General features: G+C 49.0%; 1 protein-coding gene across 1 annotated transcript in view; it reads left to right on the top strand.

The window, feature by feature from the left end:
* GLG1 (golgi glycoprotein 1) overlaps nucleotides 1-23,551 on the top strand; it is a 54,437-nt gene that overhangs the window by 14,727 nt on the left and 16,159 nt on the right. Inside the window, exons 2-10 of the mRNA XM_072346132.1 lie at nucleotides 6,896-6,928; nucleotides 8,976-9,062; nucleotides 10,835-11,050; nucleotides 15,279-15,482; nucleotides 15,996-16,067; nucleotides 18,065-18,248; nucleotides 19,513-19,727; nucleotides 21,149-21,270; nucleotides 21,979-22,080. Coding sequence (XP_072202233.1) covers nucleotides 6,896-6,928; nucleotides 8,976-9,062; nucleotides 10,835-11,050; nucleotides 15,279-15,482; nucleotides 15,996-16,067; nucleotides 18,065-18,248; nucleotides 19,513-19,727; nucleotides 21,149-21,270; nucleotides 21,979-22,080 — 1,235 coding nt within the window. The remainder of the gene's footprint in view (nucleotides 1-6,895; nucleotides 6,929-8,975; nucleotides 9,063-10,834; nucleotides 11,051-15,278; nucleotides 15,483-15,995; nucleotides 16,068-18,064; nucleotides 18,249-19,512; nucleotides 19,728-21,148; nucleotides 21,271-21,978; nucleotides 22,081-23,551) is intronic.

The following is a 23,551-nucleotide window of genomic DNA, read 5'->3' as shown; positions in this document are numbered from 1 at the left end:
AATTTACTGTTTATTCCTCTAGCCCAGCTGGCCTTGAGATGGTAGGAGAACATTGCATAACTTAAACAGGTCAGCAGTGTAACACATCACCGCCATTGATTGGAGCATGGTGTTTTCTATCAAGTGAGAGCTGCTACCCACTACGTGCTTCTCCTCTCAGGTTCTCTTGTAGCTGAAATGGAAAAATTCAGGGAGAAGGCGCAGTGTTGCTCACGTGCTTGTCATGGAACCTTTAAGGTTGGAGGAGACCTCTCAGATCCCCAAACCCAGACCACCCCACCACGTCCCTCAGTGCCACATCCCCACGGCTCTGGGACACCTCCAGGCATGGTAAGTCCTCTCCTCCCTTGCAACTGTGCCACTGCATCTCTGCTCTTCTGAAGCAGAAATTGTTCCTAATATCCAGCTTGAATGTGGCACAACTTGAGGCCATTGCCTCCCCCATCCTCTCTCTAGTTACATTCCAGTCCTTCCAGCCTGCCCTGTGCAAGTCAGGCAGGATCTGGGGCTGCCATCCCAGCCTTCTGGCTGGCTAACAACAGAATCAAGCACGAGTGGGAGGAAGAGGCCGCTTCAAAGCACTGGGACTGCTGGTTGAGCCCTGGTGTTCCAATGGTGGCAGTGGCACAGTGGTGCTGCTGTGGCTGAGCGGCCGGGCAGCAGCTGGGCTTTCCTTTTCCTCCCCTGCCCCTTCCTCCCCCGTTATTTCCACTCCACAGCTATTAGCAGAGAAACCGGAGGTGTGCTCAGTCTCTTTAATTGCAGCTTGTCTTTATTCATAGCTTTTTAAGTAGGAGTTATGGAAACAGTAATTGGAAGGATTTGTGTGCAGGTGTCTGGCTGGTCGCATACCGGTAAGACATCTTTCTACTAACGCTGCTTTCCAGAAAGCTCCTTGAGCTCTCTTTTAACATCCAGCATCAAATACGTCTTTATTTTTTCTTTCAAACTTGCTCATCTGTGTAAAGCTGGCCAGCTATCATTTCTTCCCTTGGCCTGAGGGAAGCTGATCTGGCTGCTTACCGCGGCATCGTTGTAAATCCTCTGAATTACCACCGCATCCAGGATTTCCAAGCTGAGTGTGTGGCTGAATGGCCCTGTGTAGGTATGGAGAGGGAGAGCTCAGGCTGAAAACCCCACTGCTCTTTGGAGAGGAGCTCTTAGAGGCGCGGAATGCACCGTGGTGGTGAAGATCATAGAATCACAGCACTGCCTGGGTTGCAAAGGCCCACAGTGCTCATCCAGTCCCAACCCCCTGCTGTGTGCAGGGTCACCAGCAGCCCAGGCTGCCCAGAGCCACATCCAGCCTGGCCTTGAATGCCTGCAGGGATGGGGCATCCACAGCCTCCTTGGGCAACGTCTTCCAGCGCGTCAGCACCCTCTGAGATGCTGACCTGCTGGCAACCAGCTCCATGGGAGCACACAGCCCTCATGGGGAGGTGCAGAGCTTCCATAACATTGTGGGAAGGCTCCTGGAAGGGAGAAACTGAGGAAAGGTACTTGGTTTGGTGCTGTTACAGGGCTTTTGTTTGCCAGGTCTGAAGGCAAATGGGGTTCTCATTTGCTAGCTTGTTACCAATCCCATGGAAACCTTGCTTCCTTGGTGTCCCTGAGGACTTACTCACATCGAGTTTTGCTGGAGAAACTCCAAGTGATTTTATCTGGGGTTAAAATAAACAGAATTTGCTTTTCTTCCAGCAATATAAAGACAACATTATGATTCATCCAGGCTGGAGTTCTGCTGCGCAGCGCCTGTGCTGCTGGAGAAACGGTGCCCGAGCAAAGCAAAAACAAATGCATGTAAATTGGGTTGTGTTTTACATCCCATAGAACGGCTTGTTGCTCGCCTCTGCCCTGCGTGCTGTACGCGGATTCCTAAATAGCACAAGCACTGGGTGATGAATCAGGGCTGCCGGCGGCTGCTGACTCACTTCCTTATTGGTGCAGATGGCTCCAATAAACCTTTGCTGGATAACTCCTGCCATATGAAATGCGGTTCCTCATGAGAAGCTTCCATCCAGTGTGCACAGGCGCTCCTGAAGCCCAAGTGCTGAGCGTGGTTGGTTCATAGCGGAGGATGTGGCGTGGAGGTGGCTGCCTTTGCTGTTTTCACCTCCTTCCTGCTGTTGGGCTTAAAACCAAGCCATCATTTATCCCAGCACCATTAGTTTGCTACGTTCCGAGTGTTTATTTAATGCAGTATTTTGTGCTTTTTGGAGAGGCTTTGGGATGGAGCACTCAACCTTTGGGCAGGCTGCAGAAGGCCCAATGCCAGCAGCTCCAGCCACCCAAAGTGCAGGTGCTGACACGGTGGGTTTGCTGCAAACTTACCATCTGCATGCGGGACAGCTAAGTGTGCTGCCTGTGCTGTATTGCATCCACCTCCAGGAGGAAGGATTCCAGTCTCTGTGCTGTACCGGGTGCCTAGGGACGGTGGGGTCAACTGGCCTCACCTTGACTCTCTGGTCTCTTCATTAATCTCTTGGTAGCCTTAATGACAGGAGGGCCAGGTGCTGGGGGATCAGCATCCCAGGCAAATATGAGTAAGCTCAAAGCGTGGATTGGAGGAATCTTGCTCGAGTAATAAGTTTTCTGGAGTTTTCTAGTCTGGCTGTATTATTTTGCAGCTAATTTTAGCCTTTATTGCTAAGCTCGCTGTTTTTCTTGACTAAATAGATCTGCTCAGTAATGATTTAAATGCTTGCATCTTAATGTTTCTATCTTTTTAATAACGCTTAAGAACAGCGAGACGTTATCTGCCAAATTACTTTGCCATTCATCAGGCTGCTTCTGGGTGCAAGCAGAGATTTAATTAAAGTGTGTGAGGGAGGGAGGTGGTCAGTGGGCACGGTGGGGGTGGGCTGGGGGGTCTGAGCACCCTTCCTGCCTTCGTGGTTCTTTGTCTCCAACCTTAGGGTGCTGGGTGAGAGCAGGGCTCTGTCCTGGGGGAAGGAAGGCTTCCGAGCAACGCTGCTCTTCCTGTGGTTTGTGGTTGAGCTGCTTTGGGGTGTTTGGTTTCCATCGGCTCTGAGGAGAAGAGCTGGCAGGAGTTAAAATTAGCTGAGTCTGCCTCCCACCTGCTTGGGTGCCGGCTTATTTTGGGCTTATTTTGGTTCCGGGTGGAACGTGTGGGTTTAAGTCATAGGGGTGAGAGTTGTGCTGCTCCTGCCCTGGGCAATGGGTGTGCTCCTTGGGGACAAGGCCCCTGATGGATGGGACAGCTGTGCCCCACTGAAAGAAGGGAGGAGAGCACTCCTGGGGGAAGAGTGTATGGCTCGGAGCATGGAAAATAGGAGTAATGAGCCCACACTTTGAGTAACAAAGCAAATACATGAATATTGGCTGCTTGGATGCTGGGAGTATTGTTCTCTGGTGGTGCCGAACATAGCTCTGTGCAGGGCACCCTGGCAGAGCACTACAGCTGGGTGATGGAGATGGATGCAGCTGGAGCTGCATTGCTTTGCTTTGCTTTGCTTTGCTGTGCAGCACAGCATTCTGTTAGCTGTGGGAGCAGAGGATGAGCAAGCAGCACTCGCTCAGGAAGGTGCTTTGGGGAGTGCTGCCCCAACTGCTGTGCTGAATAGATAACTCTGGGGCTCGTCTTGCACTGCAGCGCATTGGGACGGGCTGGAAAACCTCCAGGAGGATGGAGAGGAGCAGCCAGGGAAGAGCAAAAGCAGACATCTGGGATGAGTTTGCTTTGATGGTGCTGAGCGTTAGAACAGCCTGTGATGCATGGGGGCAGGTGTTGAAATGAGGAAGGTCGCTGCAAAGGGAGCTGCTGGGCTCAGGGGGCCCAGCACAGGGACAGAAGCAAGAGGGGCTGCAGGATGGGGCTGCTGGCACCCAGCTGGCTGTAAAACACATGCAGGGATGTTGGGCTGTCAAAATTGGTGTCTGCTCTACAGCTGCACTGTGATCTGCGGTCAGATGGAGTGCATGCAAAGCTGGACCAGAGCATTTTCTGTCAGTGCAGAGAAAGGGTATACTGGTATGTTTACTAACCATGGAAGTAAATCACAAACTCTTCTCATCTATTTTGGACTTGAATTATCACCAGTTTACCTTATTTTTTTAATCCCACGTGATGCTTGCAGAAGCTCAGGATGTGCAAAGGTGGCTTGCTGCAGCCATACACTACATGGGATGTTCCAACAGCTTTGAGGCATGAGCACATTTCTCTCATTCCAGAACTATTCCTGCCTGGGCTGCTGTGTCTGCCTGTGTTCCATGGAGTGCTGTGGGCCATCCTGGGCTGGCAGTGGGGAGGGAAGGCCTGCAGGAGCTGCTGGGGCTCGCTGAGCTGGTTTACGCTCCCTGGTTCTTGCTCCCTGCCTTGCTGTGGCAGTGCAAGGCTGGCTGCCTGACACCTGAGCTCTGAATTGCCTCCTTGTAGCCGTGCACTGCTGGGACAAAGGCACCGCTGTTACCTGCAGGAAGGACGCTGCTCCCAAGTGGTTTTCCCTTTAGCAGCCTGATAGCCTCCTTGTTTAGCAGCTCCTGGGTTATCTGCCTTACCTCTGTGCGTGATGGTGATAAATGTTTGTTTGTTTGAGGTCAAAGTGAAGAAACTGAGCCCTGCCTTGTGCTGCAGACACATGCACCGTGCTTTGCTGTAGGTGTGCACATGGCAGTGCTCTGAGCTGGGCCCCCAGCCTGGCCTGACCTGCCTGCTGTCATGGGGACGTGGCTGCTCTAACTGGCATCCTTTCCTAATGGACCTCCTGATCTTTGCACAAGAGCTTAAGCAGAGAACACCCATTGCAAGCAAATCGCCTCTTTGTTTTATTGCTTCACTGCATACTGGTTCTTGTTGGCTCTGCTTGGGCCGGTCCCAGGTTGTCCCCAGTGCCTGAAGGCTGCCTGCAGCTGATAACTGTCCATCACTGGTGATGCTCAATTGGAAGGAGCTGCTTGACTCTGCTGAGGGTGGAGAGGCTTTGCAGAGAGATCCATGCAAACCAGAGAGCTGGGTAATCACCTACCACAAGGATTTAACAAGTGCTGGATTCTGCACAGGGAAAGGGGCAGCCCTGGCTGTACGAACAGACTGGGGGGTGAGAGCCTTCATCCTGCTGGGATTCTTACCTCGCTCACCAAAATCCTGTGGTGTGAATTGGGTTTAGATCCTTGATCCCGATCCTTGGGGATGGCTGTAGGAGAAGCTCTCAGTCCCCAGTTGGCGCAGTGTCCTCCATTTCCTGGGGCCTGACAGTTGTGTGGTGCCAGGTGTTCCCACTGCCCCATGCCGTGTGTTCACTGTTTATCAGGTTTGCAGCCTGGCAATGGCACAGAGCAGCTCTTCTTGCTCCTCAGCTTTTCCTAGTGGTAGTTCAAGACTCAGCTTTCCGTTTTCTTCCATGTACTTCCTACAGAGGCGTGTTGCTCTGAAACTGCTTTTGGGGGTGAATTGGGTGGGTGCAGCCTCCTCAGAAAGGCACTGCTATCGCAGAGACTTCCCCTTCTTCAAAAGCTCAGCCCTTCAGTGAATGGGATGCAAAAGGTGAAAGTACTTCTCGTCTCCCTTTTGCTCCTTTTTGGTGTGGAGATGCAGTTGGTGCTGCCCCTTGTGCACTCGTGGTGGGAGGTGAGGAGCAGCTGAGCTGATCAGGGGTCATCTTGTTGTGTATCAAGCATTGCTGGCTGCATCCCTCACTTCAGCTTAGCTGCTGAGCTGTGAATGTACGCAGTGCCAAAGCCGCCTTATTTCCCATGTAACTTCATGGCCTTTCTCAGAGGGAACAAGGCTTCATTTCTCAGCCTTGTATTTTAATGCGTGGCATTCGAACGTCCCGTCTTTCCAGAAAAGCTTGCCTGAACTTCCCAAGCCGGTGCAAACCAGTCTGTTATCTGCTTGGGCTCATCTCTCCATAAAAACCACGCCGAGTGTTAATCTTTGATGGAGGTGAAGCGAAGCTAATGAGGTTGTGGGATGCCCGAGTAAGTGGGGTGCTGTGGGTAGTGCTCCCCGGCCCTTCTGGGTTCTCCTGCTGGTTGTTTATTGGATAATACCTCCCCCATGGGGTAATCATAGTGCTAATTCATATAACGTTGCAAAGAAACCGATAGACTGAAGCAGCACCATTTGCTGGGGGTGTTTGCTTCTGAGGTTGGCTGTAGTTTGAAGCTTCCCTGTTGCTGTGTGGTTAAGGTGGGTGCAGAAAGCGAGAGCTGCTGCTGCCAGGTGGTGCAGCCTGCATTTTGTCACGGATCCTGAACGGGCATTTGGTAGGATATCGAGCTTTTTAAAGGCTGATTTACAAACTGATGATTGCGTCAGAGGGGCGGTTTTAGGGGGCGATCTGCTCGAGCTGTAGGGAATGGCTGTGAGCCTTCAGGTAGGCTCTGTGTTTGGAAGGTAATTTCTGCCACTTCCTGCTATTCAGAACAGCAGTGCGTTGGTTGGTAATGGCTGTAATTACAGACTTGGAAGCCTTTCCCTGGCTCCTTTTCTTCCCATAGACCTGTTGGTGCTGATGGTGCAGGCGCCCCGGCTCTGGGTGGCTGGGCTGAGTCAGGGTTGCTTGTTGGTCGGTGCTTTTTGTGATGGAGCTGCTGTTCCTTTAAATCCCTTTAGTTGCAGTTGTTTCCCACAGGTGCTGTTTGGCTTTATTGGTTGGGACAGTTGGGCCAGACATAAAGTGCCCATCCATGGTTTTGTGGCACTTCCCTCAGTGCTGCCCTTGTGCCACTTCCATCCCATGGAGTGTCTGGACCACCTGCTGCCTTCTGGATGCTTGGATGCCATCACCTCACTGTGCAGCTTTTAACACTTCTATCATGTTGTCTCATTTTTGTCGTGAAAAAAAACAAGTGTGTTCACTTCTATGGCTGATTTCTGTGTGTTAAATACGTTCATGAACTGACGCTTCTTTTTTTTCTGATCTCCTTTCAGCCAGACAACGAAATCTCTTCAGACTGCAACCACGTAAGTATTGCTTTGTTTCCTTCTGCCTCCCACGGGGCCCTTTGCAGCTCCCATCCCTGTCAGCCTGAAGTGCTTTGCATGGGGTTTGCAGGAAGCGTTAATTAGGATGCACTTGAGTTGCTGGACTATGGAGGAAGAGCACAGTGTGACTCCTCTGACCAAGAGCAGCTTACAGGGAGCTTCAGAAGGGAGCACTGTAAACTTCTGTGTCAGAGGAACACAGCAGATCTCTCTCCTGGTTTGCACTTGGGGGGTGGCTCCTGTTCCTGTGCCTTACTGAGAGCAAGATGCTTTTTGCTCCTTCTGGAGAGACGTGAGCAGTACTGAATTTAAACTCTTCATTTCAGCTGTTGAAGCCTTCTGTGTTGCTTTCACAGCTGCTAAATTCTTCGACTCGCTTGCAGGATGCCATCGGGGTGTGAGATTTCGAGGCAGCTTGAACTGCTTGGCTACTTTGGGAACAGATTTACTCGCAGTGCTGTGTTTAACTGAGCAAACTGTTAGCCAGGTTTCAGGCTGTCAAGCTGACTTCTGTGTAGGGGGGTAAAATAAAAAGGCAGGGGCTTTTTGAGAAGCAGTAGTTTGGTTTATTAGTGATACATGCCAAAACAAACCCTGGCCATGCTGGTGTTTCCAGCAGAGTTTGTAGCTTTGGTTTTACAGCTGCTGATCTGGGAAAATGTTGTTGAGGTTCAAAATCTGTGTGTTTTAAGCCACAAACGTAACGTCTCTGGGACGGTTTCCTCAGAGGGATCTCATGCCAAGGCCCTCTGAGGTTTGCAAGTGCATTTTGATGCTCTCACATCTCATTCTTGTCCTTGTGATCCTGGCTGGGCGATGCTTTTTGCAGGGACAATCTCCCTGCTCGTTCTCTTTGTTTACTCAACTTGGATGTTTACAACGGCTGCCCTCCAAAATACATGGGGATCTCTTTATTTAGCTTCTCAACACTACGGAGCCGTGCTGGGAGGTGTGAAAGTGGAACGGTTTTAGTTCCGCATGCGCTTCCGCCGTCTCAGAGATGGTGCGGAGCTGCTCTCCTTCTGTCTGAACACATTTTCCTGCTTTCTCAGCGCCTGGCGTACAACTGAGACTTCAGAATAGAAGTTTGACACAACTCGAGCGTTTTGATATTCATTTGGCTTCCACTGTGAAGGCAGAGCATTAGAAATGAGTTCTTCAAGCTGCTTAATCTCTGTTTAAACACAACATAAATTTCTGGAGGAAAACAGATGAGCTGATAGCGCTGCTCTCGGGCAGCATCTCTGGCTATTAATTTGCTGAGGTTTTGCTTTCTTCCCCTTTGTTTTCACTTTGTGGTGCCTCGGGAGGAAAGCAGAGGAGTGGATCTGTCTGCAGAGCGTAACTTGCCCCAGGTTGATCCTTGCAGGGTGACCCAATGCATCCGGGCTCCTGCATGAGCTCATCTCTGGCTTCTACCACCCTGACTGTGGTGTTTTGCAGCCCTGTCTCTGATGGATGAATCTGCTTAGTAAAAGAGAACCTGTGGGTCTGAAGGGCGTTTGCGTCCAGAGTTGTCTGGGCTCAGCCCTTCACAAAGGGCAGTGAGTCAGGGCCTGGGTGCAATCTCTGTCCCTCCTTTGCAAGGATTTAGTTAGGTGTTCAGCATCAAATCTGCTTGCGTTGGGGACTTTGTTAAATGGCTTGTGTCAGGCAGATGAGCCACGGTGCAGAGATGTGGGGGACTGAAAACATAGCTAACTAGGCAGCAGGTAGCATCTTACAGCTCCCGTTGTTTTTTCCCTTTTGGTTGCGTGGATGTCTTCATTAGCTGTATTTCCTTCCAGTGAGTCAGCCCGTGACCTTACAGAGAGATTTCTGGCAGGCTGAATTTGTTCAAGATAAGAAATGTGCTGCAGAAAAGAGGAGACAAAGTTGTTGTCAAGGAGACTTTGCATTGATTGTTGTGCTGTAGAAGGATGATGATACCGATCTGGAATGTTGATGTCTGATTATTTCCCGAAGCAAAGCAGCAGTTCCTCCATGGGAAGCTCTTAAACCCTCTTTCTGCAAATGCTCTCTCTAGCTCCTGTGGAACTACAAGCTGAACCTGACTACAGATCCCAAGTTCGAGTCCGTGGCCAGAGAAGTCTGCAAATCCACCATTGCAGAGGTAAGGCGCCACACACTGCTGGAGAATCTCTTATGTCCTTACAGTTGAGAACCGTGTGCCAGCAATGCTCTGGGTAAGCCCTGCAGCTGCAGGCTCCTCTGCAGTGAGAGTAACAGCCCGCCCTCTGCCAAATGCACTCTTAAACATTCCGTTTGCTCTAGATAGTGGCTCCTTTGTGGCCTTTAACATAGGTTTCCCTGAAGCCAGCTGCATGAACAGCAGATTGTCTGCAACCCTGGTTTGTATGTTTATTTTCTGTAGGATGGACTTTTTGTCCACCTGTTTGTGGTGCAGGTGGTGCGGGTCTGTTCGTGTTCAGTGCTGAGCAGCTATGCGGTGGTTCCCATTGTCTCCTGTACTCACCTGCATCGTTCCCCTTGCTTTACAAAGTTAGTTAAAGAGGAGCACACAAAGATCTGAGGAACAGAGGCTGTCAGCAGGAGCCTGGCCTCAGAACTTGGGGACTTAGTGGTGTGAGTGAAGGATGCTCAATTGCTGTCCCTTTGCAGGCTGTTGAGCTTCTGCTCCTTCTCTTAGCATGAGCTGAGCTGGGTAAGAATAACACCAGTGGGAAAGCATTACTCAGTGTAGGGAGGGATGAAGGAACGTGGCTAGTAAAAGAAGGCTGGGAGGTGGGGAGTGGAAGGAAAGCAGCTTGTCTTGAAGGTTTGCATTGTTTGGAGTTTGGTAGCTCCCAAAAGCAAACACTGCCAAAGCTATTGAATTCCACTTGCAGTCATGGAAGGATATTTTCCCTCCCACCCCGTTTTATATCACGTGGCTGCTGCAGGATTCTTACCAAGGCGTTCTTGTAAATGCTCTTTTAACAGTCTGTGTAATTACCGCTTCTGTACAGTGACAATCTGGTGTTGTTGCAAATGATGCCCTCTAAATCTGGGACGTGATGTCTAAAAGCAGCAGGGAAAGCACAGAACTTGAGCTGTGCTAAAAGCGTCCCCGCCAGCCTTGTGCTGGAGTTGTGGTGAGCGGCATGAATTGCTGCTATTTCACCATTTGGCGAGTGGTTTTCATTTAAAGACAGAAACGAGCCGGGTGAATAGCAATAATCTTCATGGTCTCTTGCTGTCTGATACTGAGGCGGGTACGTAAGCAATTCCACTAGTTTTAATGGTGTTTCTACAGAAGCCCAATGCGTACAGTTGGCATAGACCGCTAGCATAGTGTGAGCCCATTTTGCTCTCACTGACAGGTAGGTGTGTTCTTGTTGTGTGGCTGAGCTGTGATTCCTCATATTGCTTTATTAAACAGTAATACGAGCCAGGGCTGTGCACTGGTTTGGCTCGTGGCTCCCAAACCAAAGATGAAGCTCTGGAAGCAGACTTGCTTGCTCCCTGCCCACACTAAAGCTCAGCATAAAGGATGCTGGTGGGCCTGATTAAAAGCCAGTTTGGTGAGAGTTTTCCTCTGCAGTGATATGTGCAGCTTCCAGCAAGTTATAAACGCTTCCATAAATATTGTGTTAGCTTCTGGATCTGTCTTGCTTCCAGCCGGAATGCTGTGTTGTACAAGGGGTCGAGTGGTTCACGTGGGTCCAAGGCTGATTTAGTGGTGCTGTAATATGCTCTGTTTTCTAAATAAAGGTTGTCAAGCTGTAATTTTTCATACAAATGCTCTTGATTGCAGGGATTCAGCGGGGTTATTATGGAAGATGGTTCTTGAGCAAGAGAGCTTCCAGTCCTCAAGGTCACTGCCTTTGCTTTCTCCAGATGCCTCAGCCACTGTATTTCAATGACGTGTTTTTATTTGATCAGATCAAGGAGTGTGCAGATGAACCGGTTGGCAAAGGCTTCCTGGTGTCGTGTTTGGTGGATCACAGAGGCAACATCACGGAGTACCAGTGCCATCAGTACATCACGAAGATGACAGCCATTATCTTCAGCGATTACCGCCTGATCTGTGGCTTCATGGACGACTGCAAGGCTGACATCAACCTCCTGAAATGCGGCAGCATTCGACCTGGGGAAAAGGTATCCAGAGATGCAGATAGAGGGGATCAGGGCTTACTCTTGGCTCACTCTTTCTTTCCTCTGTCCACCCCAAAAGAGAATGGTCCTTGCTACAGCGTGACCCTGGGTACTCGTACTGACTAACACTGTGCTGGCTTTTGCCATATAGAACTGGAGCAGAGCTTGGGAGCAGTTTGTGGTCACTAGGTGTGAGTTTATCACCTCTGTGCTGTCTCTCCCTCCCTACATTAGTTAGTATTGCAGGCAGCAAATTTGTAGTGCTGCATGAGGGAGTGCCTTGTTTTATGGTAAACTTCTACCTTTAGGGATAAAATTACCCTGTGACTATTCATGAGGATGTAAAAATGTGTTGCAGTAAATACACTTTTCTCTTTAAAAGCAAAGAATGAGCACCAAGAATAAGAAGACAATCAGATGCTCAGTTGTACGAAGTCTTTCTTGGCTGTTTGCTTTGGGTTCATAGAGTATTAACTGAAGTCCTTCTGTATTCCAGCAGCAGAAAGCACAAAATTCAGTGCTAGTTTTCAAGAAGGCAGCCCTAGAAGTGGGGGGAACTTGCAGGCACTGTGGGGTCAGCCTGGTATCAGCTGAGAAACTGGTTCTGTCCATGAAATAAGGGCTGCCTTCTCATCCTCAGCTTGAGGGTCTGGTGAAATGGGATGCTGCCTTTAGCAGGCTGTGTGGAGTGAGGCATGTCATACAGGAGTCCTGGCTGCCAGGTCTGCCTGTTAGCCGTGGCATGACCAGATTAAAATCAGCTCCAATTAAAATAGCCATGGTTGGAGGCATCTGACTGAGGAAGAGAACCTCATCTCTTCCTCATCAACCTGAGGAAGAGAAACCCATCAGGGTTTCCTGAGCGTGCCAGATTGCGCTTTAAAAGCGCAGGCAGTGCTGCTAGGCTCCTGTGTGTGTAACTTGGCAGCCCCATGGGGACTGCTGTCCCTTTTCTGATCCCGGCTCTCAGGGCACCGACAGGTTGCACTATTTTCTCTGCCCAGAGCAGAGCCAGCTCCTGGGTGGCCGTGGGCAAAGGCAGCTGGTGAGGGGACACTTCTATGCATGTTCCTCACTTCCTTGGTACCCAACCCAGAATTTATGCCTTGGTTTGTGAAAGCGCGGCAGTCTGTCATATAATTTCTTTTGTTATGCTGTCATCTTTGGCACTCAGAGCAATTGAAGTCTTTTGCGCTGCTCTGAGAACAGCTATAAATGGCGATGCAAGTGTTTCTTTTGTTGATGTTCCGTTCCATCCCATTTCTGCTTTGAAGAAATCTCATCTCATATGCGCCCATCAGATGCCAGTTCAGGTTTTGCTTCCACGCTGCAGTTTCTGAGAGCTGCCTGTAGAGAAATAATCATTGGCCTTTTGTGTGGCTGAGCGGAGCTGTGAGTGCGATAAATAGGGGCTGGAGCCTGAGCAGGAGATGGGGCACAGATACATCTCCTTCATGGAGAGGAGCGCTGCTGACCACTGCTGCACCCACAGCAGGCTGCTGGCAGGTTGCAGTGCTGTCTCTGTTAGCTTCATCGTGGAAATGGGGGGATAAACTGCCTTCTCGACCTGTAAAAGGCACTTGTAGGTATTGGGGAATTGCAGTGCCTCCTGCCAGCTAAGAGTTTGCCTTTCCCATGCCTTCTTTCTTTGTTTTAGTTCTCTTTTTACTTCCTTGTTGAATTCTGTTCCTGCTGGTTTTGCTGTTATGATGCAATGCTTTCTGGGCTTTCTCTTCCACATTTCTCATTGTCTTTCTCTGCTGCAAGAGCAAGAAAGGGCAGCTTGGAAGTCTCAATCTGCATAGAGCAGGAAGGTGGTGGATGTGCCATTTGGAAGCGTTAAGTTTTGTAGTGTGGCTCTTTTGTGTTTCCTTCCCTCCAGTTAGAGGAGGAGAAATGTTTGTAGCAGTTTCAGTCACCTCTCCAGTTGGCTGTTGTGCTCTATGGTGACTGTGGTCTCCTGGTGTTTAAAGCTTGCATTGTCTTCGTGCAATAAGAGATCTAATTTGAAATTGAAATCAGTAATTGTTACTGAGCTTTTCTTCCTGACCTGCCTGTTAGAATGGGCTCCCTGCTTTCCTGGTCCCAGTAATAGGTGCACTTACAGCAGATGGATGGGTGGTGGATTGCTGCGCTAGAGCTGCTTTGGGTTTAGCCAAGATGTCCCAGATGGAACTGATTATTAGCTGTAATGATGGTGACATCAGTGTAAGCTGTGTGATCCATCCCAGGTGGAGTGAAGTCTGTCTGGAGAAGCTTCTGGAAATGACAGTCAAGCAAACAGGAATGGCAGTGCCTGAGCTAGATTGGGGGGTGGGGAAGTCAGAAAGCGACTGGTAAGAAATGGGGGTTTTTAGGTTCTGTCTTGGCACAAAGATGTGCACGCAGAGGTTGAATCTTGGTCTGAAGAGTCTCAAAGCACGGTGCTGAAGTTGGCTTTGGTGCAGTGTCGGGAAGTTGCTTGCATCCTCTGTGGGTCTAAGTGCACCTTTCATAAGGTGATACGAGACACCCCAGGTGAGATGATTGCTGTGTGTTTGGCAGGTGATGCAGCGTCAGTTACAGTCCGTGTTGGCCAATAATTAAAGCCTTGTAAAACTAGAGAAGCTGTAGCACATTTCAGTGAGGTGACAAACATGGATCCTGCTTGGGTTTTTCTTATGCCTTAAGGATTCACGGCAGAGGTGCGGTATGCTGGCAGTCCTTCCCCATGCTCTGTGCTTGACTATGACCAGTTGGGCTGCGATTTAGCATTAACCCTAATCAAGCTTTGACAATCAACTTGCTTCCTTGTGTTTTTAAAATGAGCAGTTTGCCTTGTGCCCTCCTGCTGCTGGCTGTGCGATGCTGCAGGTGAGCAGGGGGCACAGCGGCCTGCTGCACCTCCCAGCTGAGTGCAGCACAGCCAGAGCAGCTTCCAATGGCTGTTTGCCATCATTTCCCCATGCCTGTTTGTAATTACTGTCCCTGTCTGACCGCAGAGGTTTGGGGAATAGGGTTGGTGTTCAGTGTGGTTACGGCTAAATGGCAATCTTAAGGAAGGTGGCAGATGTACCCTATCACTAATATTCCTCTGGTCCCTGTTAGGTCAGTCCTACAGTAGCTGCTGAGAAGCAGATTCCTTGAGAGGTGCCATCACCTGGCCGGGATGGAGCTTGGCCACTTCCCACTCGGAGGAGAAAGCAAACAAACACCAGGGCGTACACAGTGTGGTTTGGAGGTTTCCTGCTTTTTAAGGAGAAAGCTACTATTAACCCTCTTAAACTGATGCTACATTTGGGTTTTGTTTATGGCTTTTAATGGTTAGATCATGTGGCAGAACTAAACCAGGAATGTCAGTGCAGAAAGCAGTGTGGCTTTGGGTAGTCCTGGTTGTGCTTATGGAGACCAGCTTATGTTAAGGAGCTTGGTTGGTAGGAGGCCTGGAGAGATCAGCTCAAGAATCATTCTTGTTTCTAGAGGAACTGGACCTGCCGTGAAAGTGTAAGAGTGGGATTCTCTTTCTTAAACACACAGAGAATATAGCAAAAGGGGGATGGAGCTTTAGTCAGCTCTGTCCTGCCTCTCCCGGGCCCTCACACAAAGCACAGCCCTCTATTTGCAGTCACCACCTGCAGCCCCAGGCCCCATTGGGCTTGTGGGAGGGGGGTGCAGTGCTGGGCTGGGGCTGCTTTGTCTCAGACTTCATCTGCTGCTGAGCACGTTCAAGATTTTAATTCCCTTTGCAGAGGGATTAGCTCAGAGAAGCCTACATTTGGTGAGAGTTCCTTTGTGGCCTGTTTAGCATGGCTAATGATCACCACCCAAAGTGAAGGCTTGTCTCAGCATGGAGAAACTTGGGTCTTTCTCTGCTTCAAGTATGTTCTTAGCGTGATGCCGCTGCTTGCCGTTGCCATGGTGTGAAGAGAGCTATGTTGGGTGAAAAATAATTTGGCTGTTTGGGTAAACTGCTCCGAGCAGCGTGACTTAAGTAGTGATAATCTCATTAGGGCACATTAAAACAAACCCGGAGCGCCAGAGGGGTTAGCAGCAAGGTGACCATCAGGGTGGTAACGTGTAAGGCGTGTGACAGCACAGGTGTTAACTAACTGATGCCTCGTGTCAGTGTGGGTAATACTGAGTGTCTGGAGTCTGCCTGTACGTGATTTTGTTGTTGGATTCCACAGAACCAGGGGCTGCTTCCTCCTGGAAGTGCTGTGACACAAATGGCTCTCTTGCTCTTTCCATGCAGGACGCCCACTCCCAAGGAGAGGTGGTGGCATGCCTGGAAAAGGGCCTGGTTAAAGAGGCAGAGGAGAACGATCCTCGTGTTCAGGTTTCTGATCAGTGTAAGAAGGCGATCCTTCGCGTGGCCGAGCTCTCTTCGGATGATTTCCACTTGGACCGCCATCTCTACTTCGCATGCCGAGACGACAGGGAGCGATTCTGTGAGAACGTGAGTTGTTTTCTTGCCTTTCTGCCTATAGTCATCCATTTAAAAAATACAAAAGCACACTGGGGACGGGAATGGGGTGGTAAAGTGGAGCCCCGAACTGTAATACTGAGAACGGGCACCTTGTAGCTGTCGCTTCCCAATAAATATGGAATTAAAATTGGTCACCCAACAAAAAAAGTATCATTCCTAGTGGGTTAATGGACTGAATGGGCTTACGTGGTTGAGTGGGTATCAGCTGGTGTGAAAGAGAGCGAAGCCACTCAAATGGAGAGGAGGCTGCAAAGTAAGCGTGTTCAGTTTGTATTGGCTCTTATCTGCTGATGGGCCACTTGCTGAATGTGACCAGATTTAGAAAATACAAACTGTGGTACAGAAGCAATCGCTGTTGTTTGAAATATTAACTTTAATATATTTCTAGTTTAAAAATGAAATCCCTTCTGGGGTAGTTTAGCCTGCTTGCTAAGCATTAGGCATCTTATCTGTAATGGCAAATGTTGCTGTTCTGCTTCACAGACTCAGGCTGGGGAAGGCCGAGTTTACAAGTGCCTCTTTAATCACAAGTTTGAAGAATCAATGAGTGAGAAGGTGGGTATCTGCCTCGCTGAGAGGAATCCTTAATGCAGAAGTCACGGGGTTGTTCATCAGTTCAAACTGCCTCATTCTTTTCCAGCACTGAGGAAAATCTGTCATCTACGTGGTCAGATAGCTGACTGCTGTAACAGATTTGCCTGTGTTTCCAGCTATGTGCTGGTAGCTTGAATTAATTGCATTCAAGAAACAGCCTTTGAAGTTGAAGGTTTTAAATAAGTCAGAGCTTTTGGGTGGGTAATTTGGGAAGGCAGGCTTGGAGCTCAGGAGGTAGCGTTGTGACTGTGGTGCAAGTAAAAGTGGCCTCATGCTGGGTGTCAGCTTGGGTATGTCATAGAATGGTTTGGGTTGGAAGGGACCTTTAAGACCATCTCTTCCAAGCCCCCTGCTATAGGCAGGGACACCTCCCTCTAGACCAAGTTGCTCACAGCCGCATCCAGTCTGACCTTGAATGCTTCCAGGGAGGGGGCATCCACAACATCACCGGGCAGCCTGTTCCAGCGTCTCACCACCCTCACAGTAAAGAATTTCTCACTAATGTGAGGTCTACATCTACCCTCTTCCAGTTTAAAACCATTTCCCTTTGTCCTCTCCCTACATGCCCTTATATGAAGTCCTTCCCCAGCTTTAATATAGGTCCTTTCAGGTACCAGAAGGCCACTGTAAGGTCCCCCTGGAGCCTTTTGTTCCTTCTCCAGACTGAAAAGCCCCAGCTCTTTCAGCCTGTCCTTGTAGATGACATCAGTTGCTCTTCCTTCATCCACTGATGCTGTAACTCCATCATTAAAGGCCATCAAGTTTTGCCAGGCATGACTTGTCCTTGATGAAGCCATGTTGGTTACCACCAGTCTCCTTATCTTTATTTTACATGTGCCTCCGTAGGTGATGATGCTTTCAGTGACTTGAGGAACATTGGTGTAGTAGTTAGAATTAAATGGGATGATATCAGCTGTCTAAAAGGGATCAGAGATGGGTGTCTGTGATGCCGTCTCCAGAAGCTGTGCTGGAGGAGCCCGGTGCTGAGGCCTGGAGGGATCAGACTCATTTCCTTTCCTTACAATGCATTAGCTGTATGAAAGCTTAGCTCCAATTAGTGAACTCAGAACTGAGTCAGTTGTCCCTGAGGGTTCAAAACGAAGTTTCATTTTGTATGTACATGCTGCTGACATGGACTGCTATCTTTGCTTAGCCTGATTTTGGCTGTACGGAGACAGCGCTGTTTTTGCAGGGTCTGGTAAGCTGCCTGACCCTGGTTGGGTACAAATACAAGGTGTTGAGAGGTCAGACAAAGCCACAGCTTGGGTAGAGATGTGCTGAAGGTGCAATTGACAGAGCAGCAGCCCTCCAGTCCTTTGGGGATGAGGGTTTCACACCTCTGTGCATCCACAGCTTCAAGTCTTTCTGCTCCCAAGACCTTGGGCTTGGCATGGAGCGTGGAGGAGAGAACAGGGTAATCTCACAGTGGGACTTCTAGGTTCTGGAATAGGTATGGGAGGGAAGGGGGGAAAAAAAGGCAAGTAAATAGTGATGCAACAAAAGAGCCCCATTTGGAAGGCACCCCCAGGGAACAGGATGTGTACCTGTGCTGCCAGCTGGTTGCTGTGCTGCAGAACAAACCCACAGCATACACTGTCTGCAGATGTGACAGGGAGGAGATGCTTATTGAGGGCATGGGGTGAGCGTGCCCCAGCACTGGGATAAATGTCAGCAGCTCATCTTTGGCCCTAAAAATGAGTCATGCTCAGCCATCACCCTCCACAGAAGCTGATGAATGCGCAGTTCTCAACGATCTGCCTGTGAAACCTTTGACCTGTTGACCTCAATGTGGATTGTTAGCTGTGTCACTTCTGTAGGAAGAGCCAAATTTAACCGCTGTCCAACTCGAGAGCATGAATTTCAGAGCCTCGGGCTTCTTTTAAAACACATCTAACAACAGATCCAGCTCTCTGCCACAAGCACACGGAAAGTAATTGCCATCCTGGTGTCTCCTGCAGTGCCGTGATGCGCTGACGACGCGCCAGAAGCTGATTGCCCAGGACTACAAAGTCAGCTACTCACTGGCCAAGTCCTGTAAGAGTGACCTGAAGAAGTACCGCTGCAACGTGGAGAACCTGCCCCGCTCCCGGGAAGCCAGGCTCTCCTACCTGCTGATGTGCCTGGAGTCTGCTGTGCACAGAGGTACGTGGGTTTGACTCAGGTGGTACAGCTTGTTAAGCTGTTGGCTTTTAGTTTCTGTTGGACATTTGAGGCAGAGCGTATTTATGATCACCTTTTCCAGACTGCCTTCTGTGTGACTTCATTTCAAAGGCAGCTTTCTTCTTTGTGATGCCTCTGTCTGTCGGTGGTGTTTTGAAGATCAGAACAGCTGAGACAACTCTAACACTGGCTGTTGTTTGGGCAAGGAGTTCAGAATGCAAAATAGCAAATCCCGCTTGGACCGATGATGTGTAAATACAAATCCTGCTATTCACTGTTATCCAAACGGCTTTTTATCCTCCTTAGTAGTAAGCACTAACTATGCTGCTAGTTTAAAACACAGAACAGGCAACTTGTTTATTTTCTCAGGGAAAGATGGAGGTGTTTGCTCATTCCTAAGCCTATTGTAAGTTACACGTTTTCTCTCTGCTCCAGTAACTGGGGTAAATGCCTTAGCAAAAGCTAAGCAATAGGTGCAGAAGCTGTCTAGAATGAAGGTAAGTGTGAGAATGTTCTTTCTGTGTCAGCATGAGCTGGAGAGGTCTTAACACCACTGATTCCACCACAGGTGTAAGAGAGCAGCAGGACCGTGTTAAAGGTTCCCTGTGAAACTGCTCTGATGCATCAAGTGGGCATGCTGTGTGCTCTAGGTCTGCTCTGGGGAACTGCTTTTTCCCTTGGTGCAGCTGGTGGCTTATGATTCAGCAGCAGGTCTGCATGCTGCAGTGCCTCTGGCACAGAGGGAAGAGCTGGTGTAAGGCTGCAAGCAATCTGTGTGCTTGTGAGTTGGAATCGCTCGTCAGTTCTGATGGATGTGGAAATGTGTGCTGTTGTGGGAAGAGTTTTCTTCCTTACTCTGCAATAGGGTGGTTGCTTTCCTGAATTACTGCTCTTGGGTTATTGACTTCTGCTTTCACAGCAGACAGGTTCTGCAGCATGGCTCAGGAACTCACTATTGCACATACCTCCATGTACTTGTACTCACTGGCCTGTGAGCCAGTGTTTCAGCATAGGACCTCCATTGCAGGTGGATGGATAGGTTTGGGGGCCACAGAACAAAATCCATCGTGTTCCTTTTGACTCCCAAACAATCCATCTGCGTGGGATTACAGTAGAGCTCGTAGCAGATGTAAGCATCTTCGAAGATAGATTTCTATGCTGCAGCTGGTCCCTATTCTTTCCAACTCAAATCAGGAATCCTGGCCAAGAAAAATTAGCACTGAACCACCGTCTCCTCTTGTCCTAGGTCGGCAGGTGAGCAGCGAGTGCCAGGGGGAGATGCTGGACTACCGCCGCATGCTCATGGAAGACTTCTCCCTGAGCCCAGAAATCATCCTGAGCTGCCGTGGGGAGATTGAACATCACTGCTCCGGGCTGCACCGCAAAGGCCGCACGCTGCACTGCCTGATGAAAGTCGTGCGTGGAGAGAAGGGCAACGTGGGGCTGAACTGCCAGCAGGCGGTGAGATGCTCTTCTGTCTCTGCAATCCTGAGCTGTAAACTGACCTCCTGCAGTACATGGAGCCACTATAGTCTGTTTTCATTGTAAATGTAGTTTAAAGCCTGAGGTCAGGACGTTGCCAGTTTGTGTGTGTTGTCACAGAATGATATGAGCTTTCCATGTCTTTGGGGGAAAAGGAATGCTTATGAAAATCTCTTAAAGATATATATTCTTTTCCCCCAGTTCTCTTAAAGTTAGACCATGACTCTTATTTCTTTCCAGTAAGCTAATGCAGCAGCAGGGCTTGGTAGTGACTCCCCCTGATGTTCAGTGATGTGTTCTGGTCTCTGACAATGACAACATGAGCAAATTGAATGCTGACTTTATAAAATACGATTTGGTTTTGATTTATTGCGTTGAAATGAGCTTTCTGCTTTTACTTTTTTTTTCTGGTTAATCTTGTAAGGAAGAGAAAGCAGTCCTGGGCCTGTCTCTAGGCACTGGCAGAGTGAAAACCTTGTCCCGGTGCTTTCAGTAGCATCATTTTGAACACTGATAATGCAATTTGATTCTTTCATAGAACCATTGGGGTTGGAAAGACCAATTGCCAAGGCCAACCCCTGCTCAACCTACTTTGCCCATTGACCGTACCCTTCAGTGCTGCTTACCCATGGGTCATGGACACCTGTAGGGGTGGGGGCTCCTCAGCCTGCCCTTTGCAGCAGCTCTTGTGCAAGGGGCTGGGCATAATTATCTTCAGCCCAGGGAATGCCGTGTTCCTCCCAGGCACTGTCTTCTTGATTACAAGCTTCCTACTGGATAAATAGCCCTAGCTTTCGTTTTCTCTGGTTCTCTCATGCTTTTTCTCCCTCTGTGCTTTGTGAAGCAAGGGCTGTGCCCCTGAAAGTTTGCAGGCTGGTGTTTAGGCGTGAACTGTGAAGGATGGAGGATGAAATTGTGAGTGCACTTTTGATTCAGCAGGGCTGAGGGCTGGTGACAAGAAGTCATTAAGTAAGTGTCAAGGTGGTAGCAGCGCAGCCCGTTTGATGTTGGTGTGCAGTTGCATTCTAAGCAAGCTCCCTTTTTTTGCTCCCAGTTTGTCAGCTACAAATGTTTTCCTGTAGAACAGCAACGTAAGGCTGCTCTGGGGCTGTTGAGTCTCTGATGTGAAACACGTGGGGCTAAGTATGACGTAGAGAGTGGAAAACTGCCTCTTCCCCACTACCAGTGGATGGAGTGCATTTGAGTTTCCATCTCTCCCTCCAGCAAATGCCTCCCAAATCCATGTTTGAAGGCCTGGGAAGGACCCCTGTGGAAGGGCTGCAGCAGATGACGATGCTTTATCTCATGTTTCAGTGGGGCTCTCGGATCTTCTCCGTACATGTGTATATATATATGTATATATATATTCAGTTTTCCTCTCTCTGATTTCTTTCTTCCAGCTCCAAACACTGATCCAAGAAACGGACCCCGGTGCGGATTATCGCATCGACCGAGCCCTGAACGAGGCCTGTGAATCTGTCATACAGACTGCCTGCAAGCACATACGGTCCGGGGATCCCATGTAAGTGCCTCTCACTTACAGCTGGGTTACAGCGAACCTTGAAAGGGCTGCTTAACCAAGCAAGCCCATGCTGCACAGACCAACATCTCCTGTGTCTTCAGGTGTGATGGTAGTGTCTCCTGAGCTAGGATTTGCATCAAATATTCCTTCTGATTTTGTCACGTCTCAGATTGGCTGAGATAACTGAAAGGGTGGAATTGGAGGGTATAAACACAGCGTGTTGATGTTTGTCCTCTGTGTGAAAGAGGAGAAAGATCATCTTTGCTGTGTTACAATGGCTTACATACAGTTTGTTGGGAAGCATGATTTGGCAGCACTGACTATTACAGGGAGGCTCAGTCTCTTTAGTCTAATGGAAATGTTAACTCATGGCTTGAAGCAGTGATGGAGCACCTGGTGGGAAGGCAGGGCCAACCCAGGGGATCTGAGGTGCAAGCAGTGCACCTGAGTGACTGGAAAGGGTAGAGCCAGGATCCACCCTGTCCCAGCCCTCATTTAAGGGTTGGCAGTGGAGGTGAGGGCATCTCTTGCTGGAGATCCCTGCCTGCCTGAGGCCTTCCAAAGGTAAGCAGCTCTTTTCCTTCCTGTCTGCATCCATGGCTGCTGCATTTGGGCTCATTCTTACACTGCTGTAACCAAAGACTTTGCCACTCTGCTGTTATCATCCCATTATAGCTTTATGCTTACCTTTTCTCCTCCTGGTTTCAGGATTCTGTCCTGCCTGATGGAGCACCTGTATACAGAAAAGATGGTGGAGGACTGTGAGCATCGGCTCCTGGAGCTCCAGTATTTCATATCCCGTGACTGGAAGTGAGTACTGTAAAACAAGGCTTAGCCTCACCTGATGCTTTTATTTAGTGTCTGTATGCATTAGTGACTCCTTGCAAAACAGCACTGTGTAGCCTTGTGCAGAGGAGAGAGAACTGCTAAACACATCTAGAACAGGAGAAGCAGCAGCTGGTTAGAACAGCAGTTTATTGTTTTTTGACTTAAATTAGGTATAAAAGAAATGATGCAACCCTAAGAGGTTTCTGCAGGTTTGAGCTCTGAAATTCAGTGTGTATTTAAAGAACTTACTTTGGCCACAGTGTAGCTGAAGGTCACTTTCTGTGTAGGTGGCAGCCAGTTTTATCTGCTGTGAGCGCTACAAAAAGGGAGTTAGGAGAACCAAGCGTTAGGATCAACAAACAGCTGCTGTGGTGGGAGGTTCCCTGCTCTTCTTTCTGCCTTGCTTTGGGTCCTGTAGGTGTGATGGCTGCCTGTGGAGTGATGTAATTCCCTCTGGAGCACAGCTTTACCAGTTTCTTCATGAAAACATGGCAGTGCTTTGTTTGAAACGTCTGCAGGGCCTGTTTTGCCTGTATGGGTTGAGGTGACTGGGAGTGAGGTGTACATTAAGGCTAAGGTGGTGAGGTATGTGTTTGTTAAACACAAGGAATGAGGAAAGAATAAATGCTTGGCTTTCCTTGATTGAGAGGTAAAGAAGTCAGAATATGCCAGGTGGAGCTGCTGCAAGAAATGGGCCTCCATTGCTGCAAAAGGTATTGAGATGGGACATTAAGAACATCTGACTCCCAGCTGTACCTGTGCAGTTAAGAGCTGATATGCACTGTGAACTTTCTCCATCCAAAAGGCACAAGGCTTTGTGGACCACAGAATTTATGGCTCGATGGCTGCCTGCATAGATAGATAAGAATACCTAATTTTTCCCTGTTTTTCCATCATTGCTGGTTCTTTTGCTTCTGCCACGTTTCCAACAGGTAATTAATAAGCCAAACCTGGTGACTGAAAGAAGGAAAAGGGAGTATTTGCATTTTGCTGGGAGTAAAGATAATTCTAATTCCTCTTGTAGGCAGAGCATCATTGGCTCCACTTTCTCATTCACTCACTGTTCCCTGAAGCTGGCTCAGATAAACTGTTTTATTCAATGCCTTGCATAGATGTACAGTAAGAAGACCATGATGTTCTTATTCTGCTTTATTGCTTTGTGCCATTTGGTCCAGTGATGTAACTTGATGTTTGCCTTCTGAAGTGCTGGAGAAATCTGGAGCTCTCCTCTTGGAAAGCTGGGCTCTTCCTTAATGTCATCAGACACTGTCTTCAGAAATCTGCTCACGCTGTCTTCTCATGTGCAAAAGTAGGGGATGCTGAGTCTTTGGTTCACTCAGGTCCGCAGCAAACAATAAACCACACTCAGGTGTTTATGGAACTAGCTTTGAAATTGGGATGGCTTCGATGGGGCCCTGAGCAGCCTGGTTTGGGGCCTGGTTTGGGGCTTGGT

The sequence above is a fragment of the Excalfactoria chinensis genome, chromosome 11, assembly GCF_039878825.1.
Source record: "Excalfactoria chinensis isolate bCotChi1 chromosome 11, bCotChi1.hap2, whole genome shotgun sequence".
NCBI lineage: Eukaryota > Metazoa > Chordata > Aves > Galliformes > Phasianidae > Excalfactoria > Excalfactoria chinensis.
The sequence above is the reverse complement of the archived record's forward strand: the minus strand, read 5'-3'. Positions and strand labels throughout refer to the sequence as shown.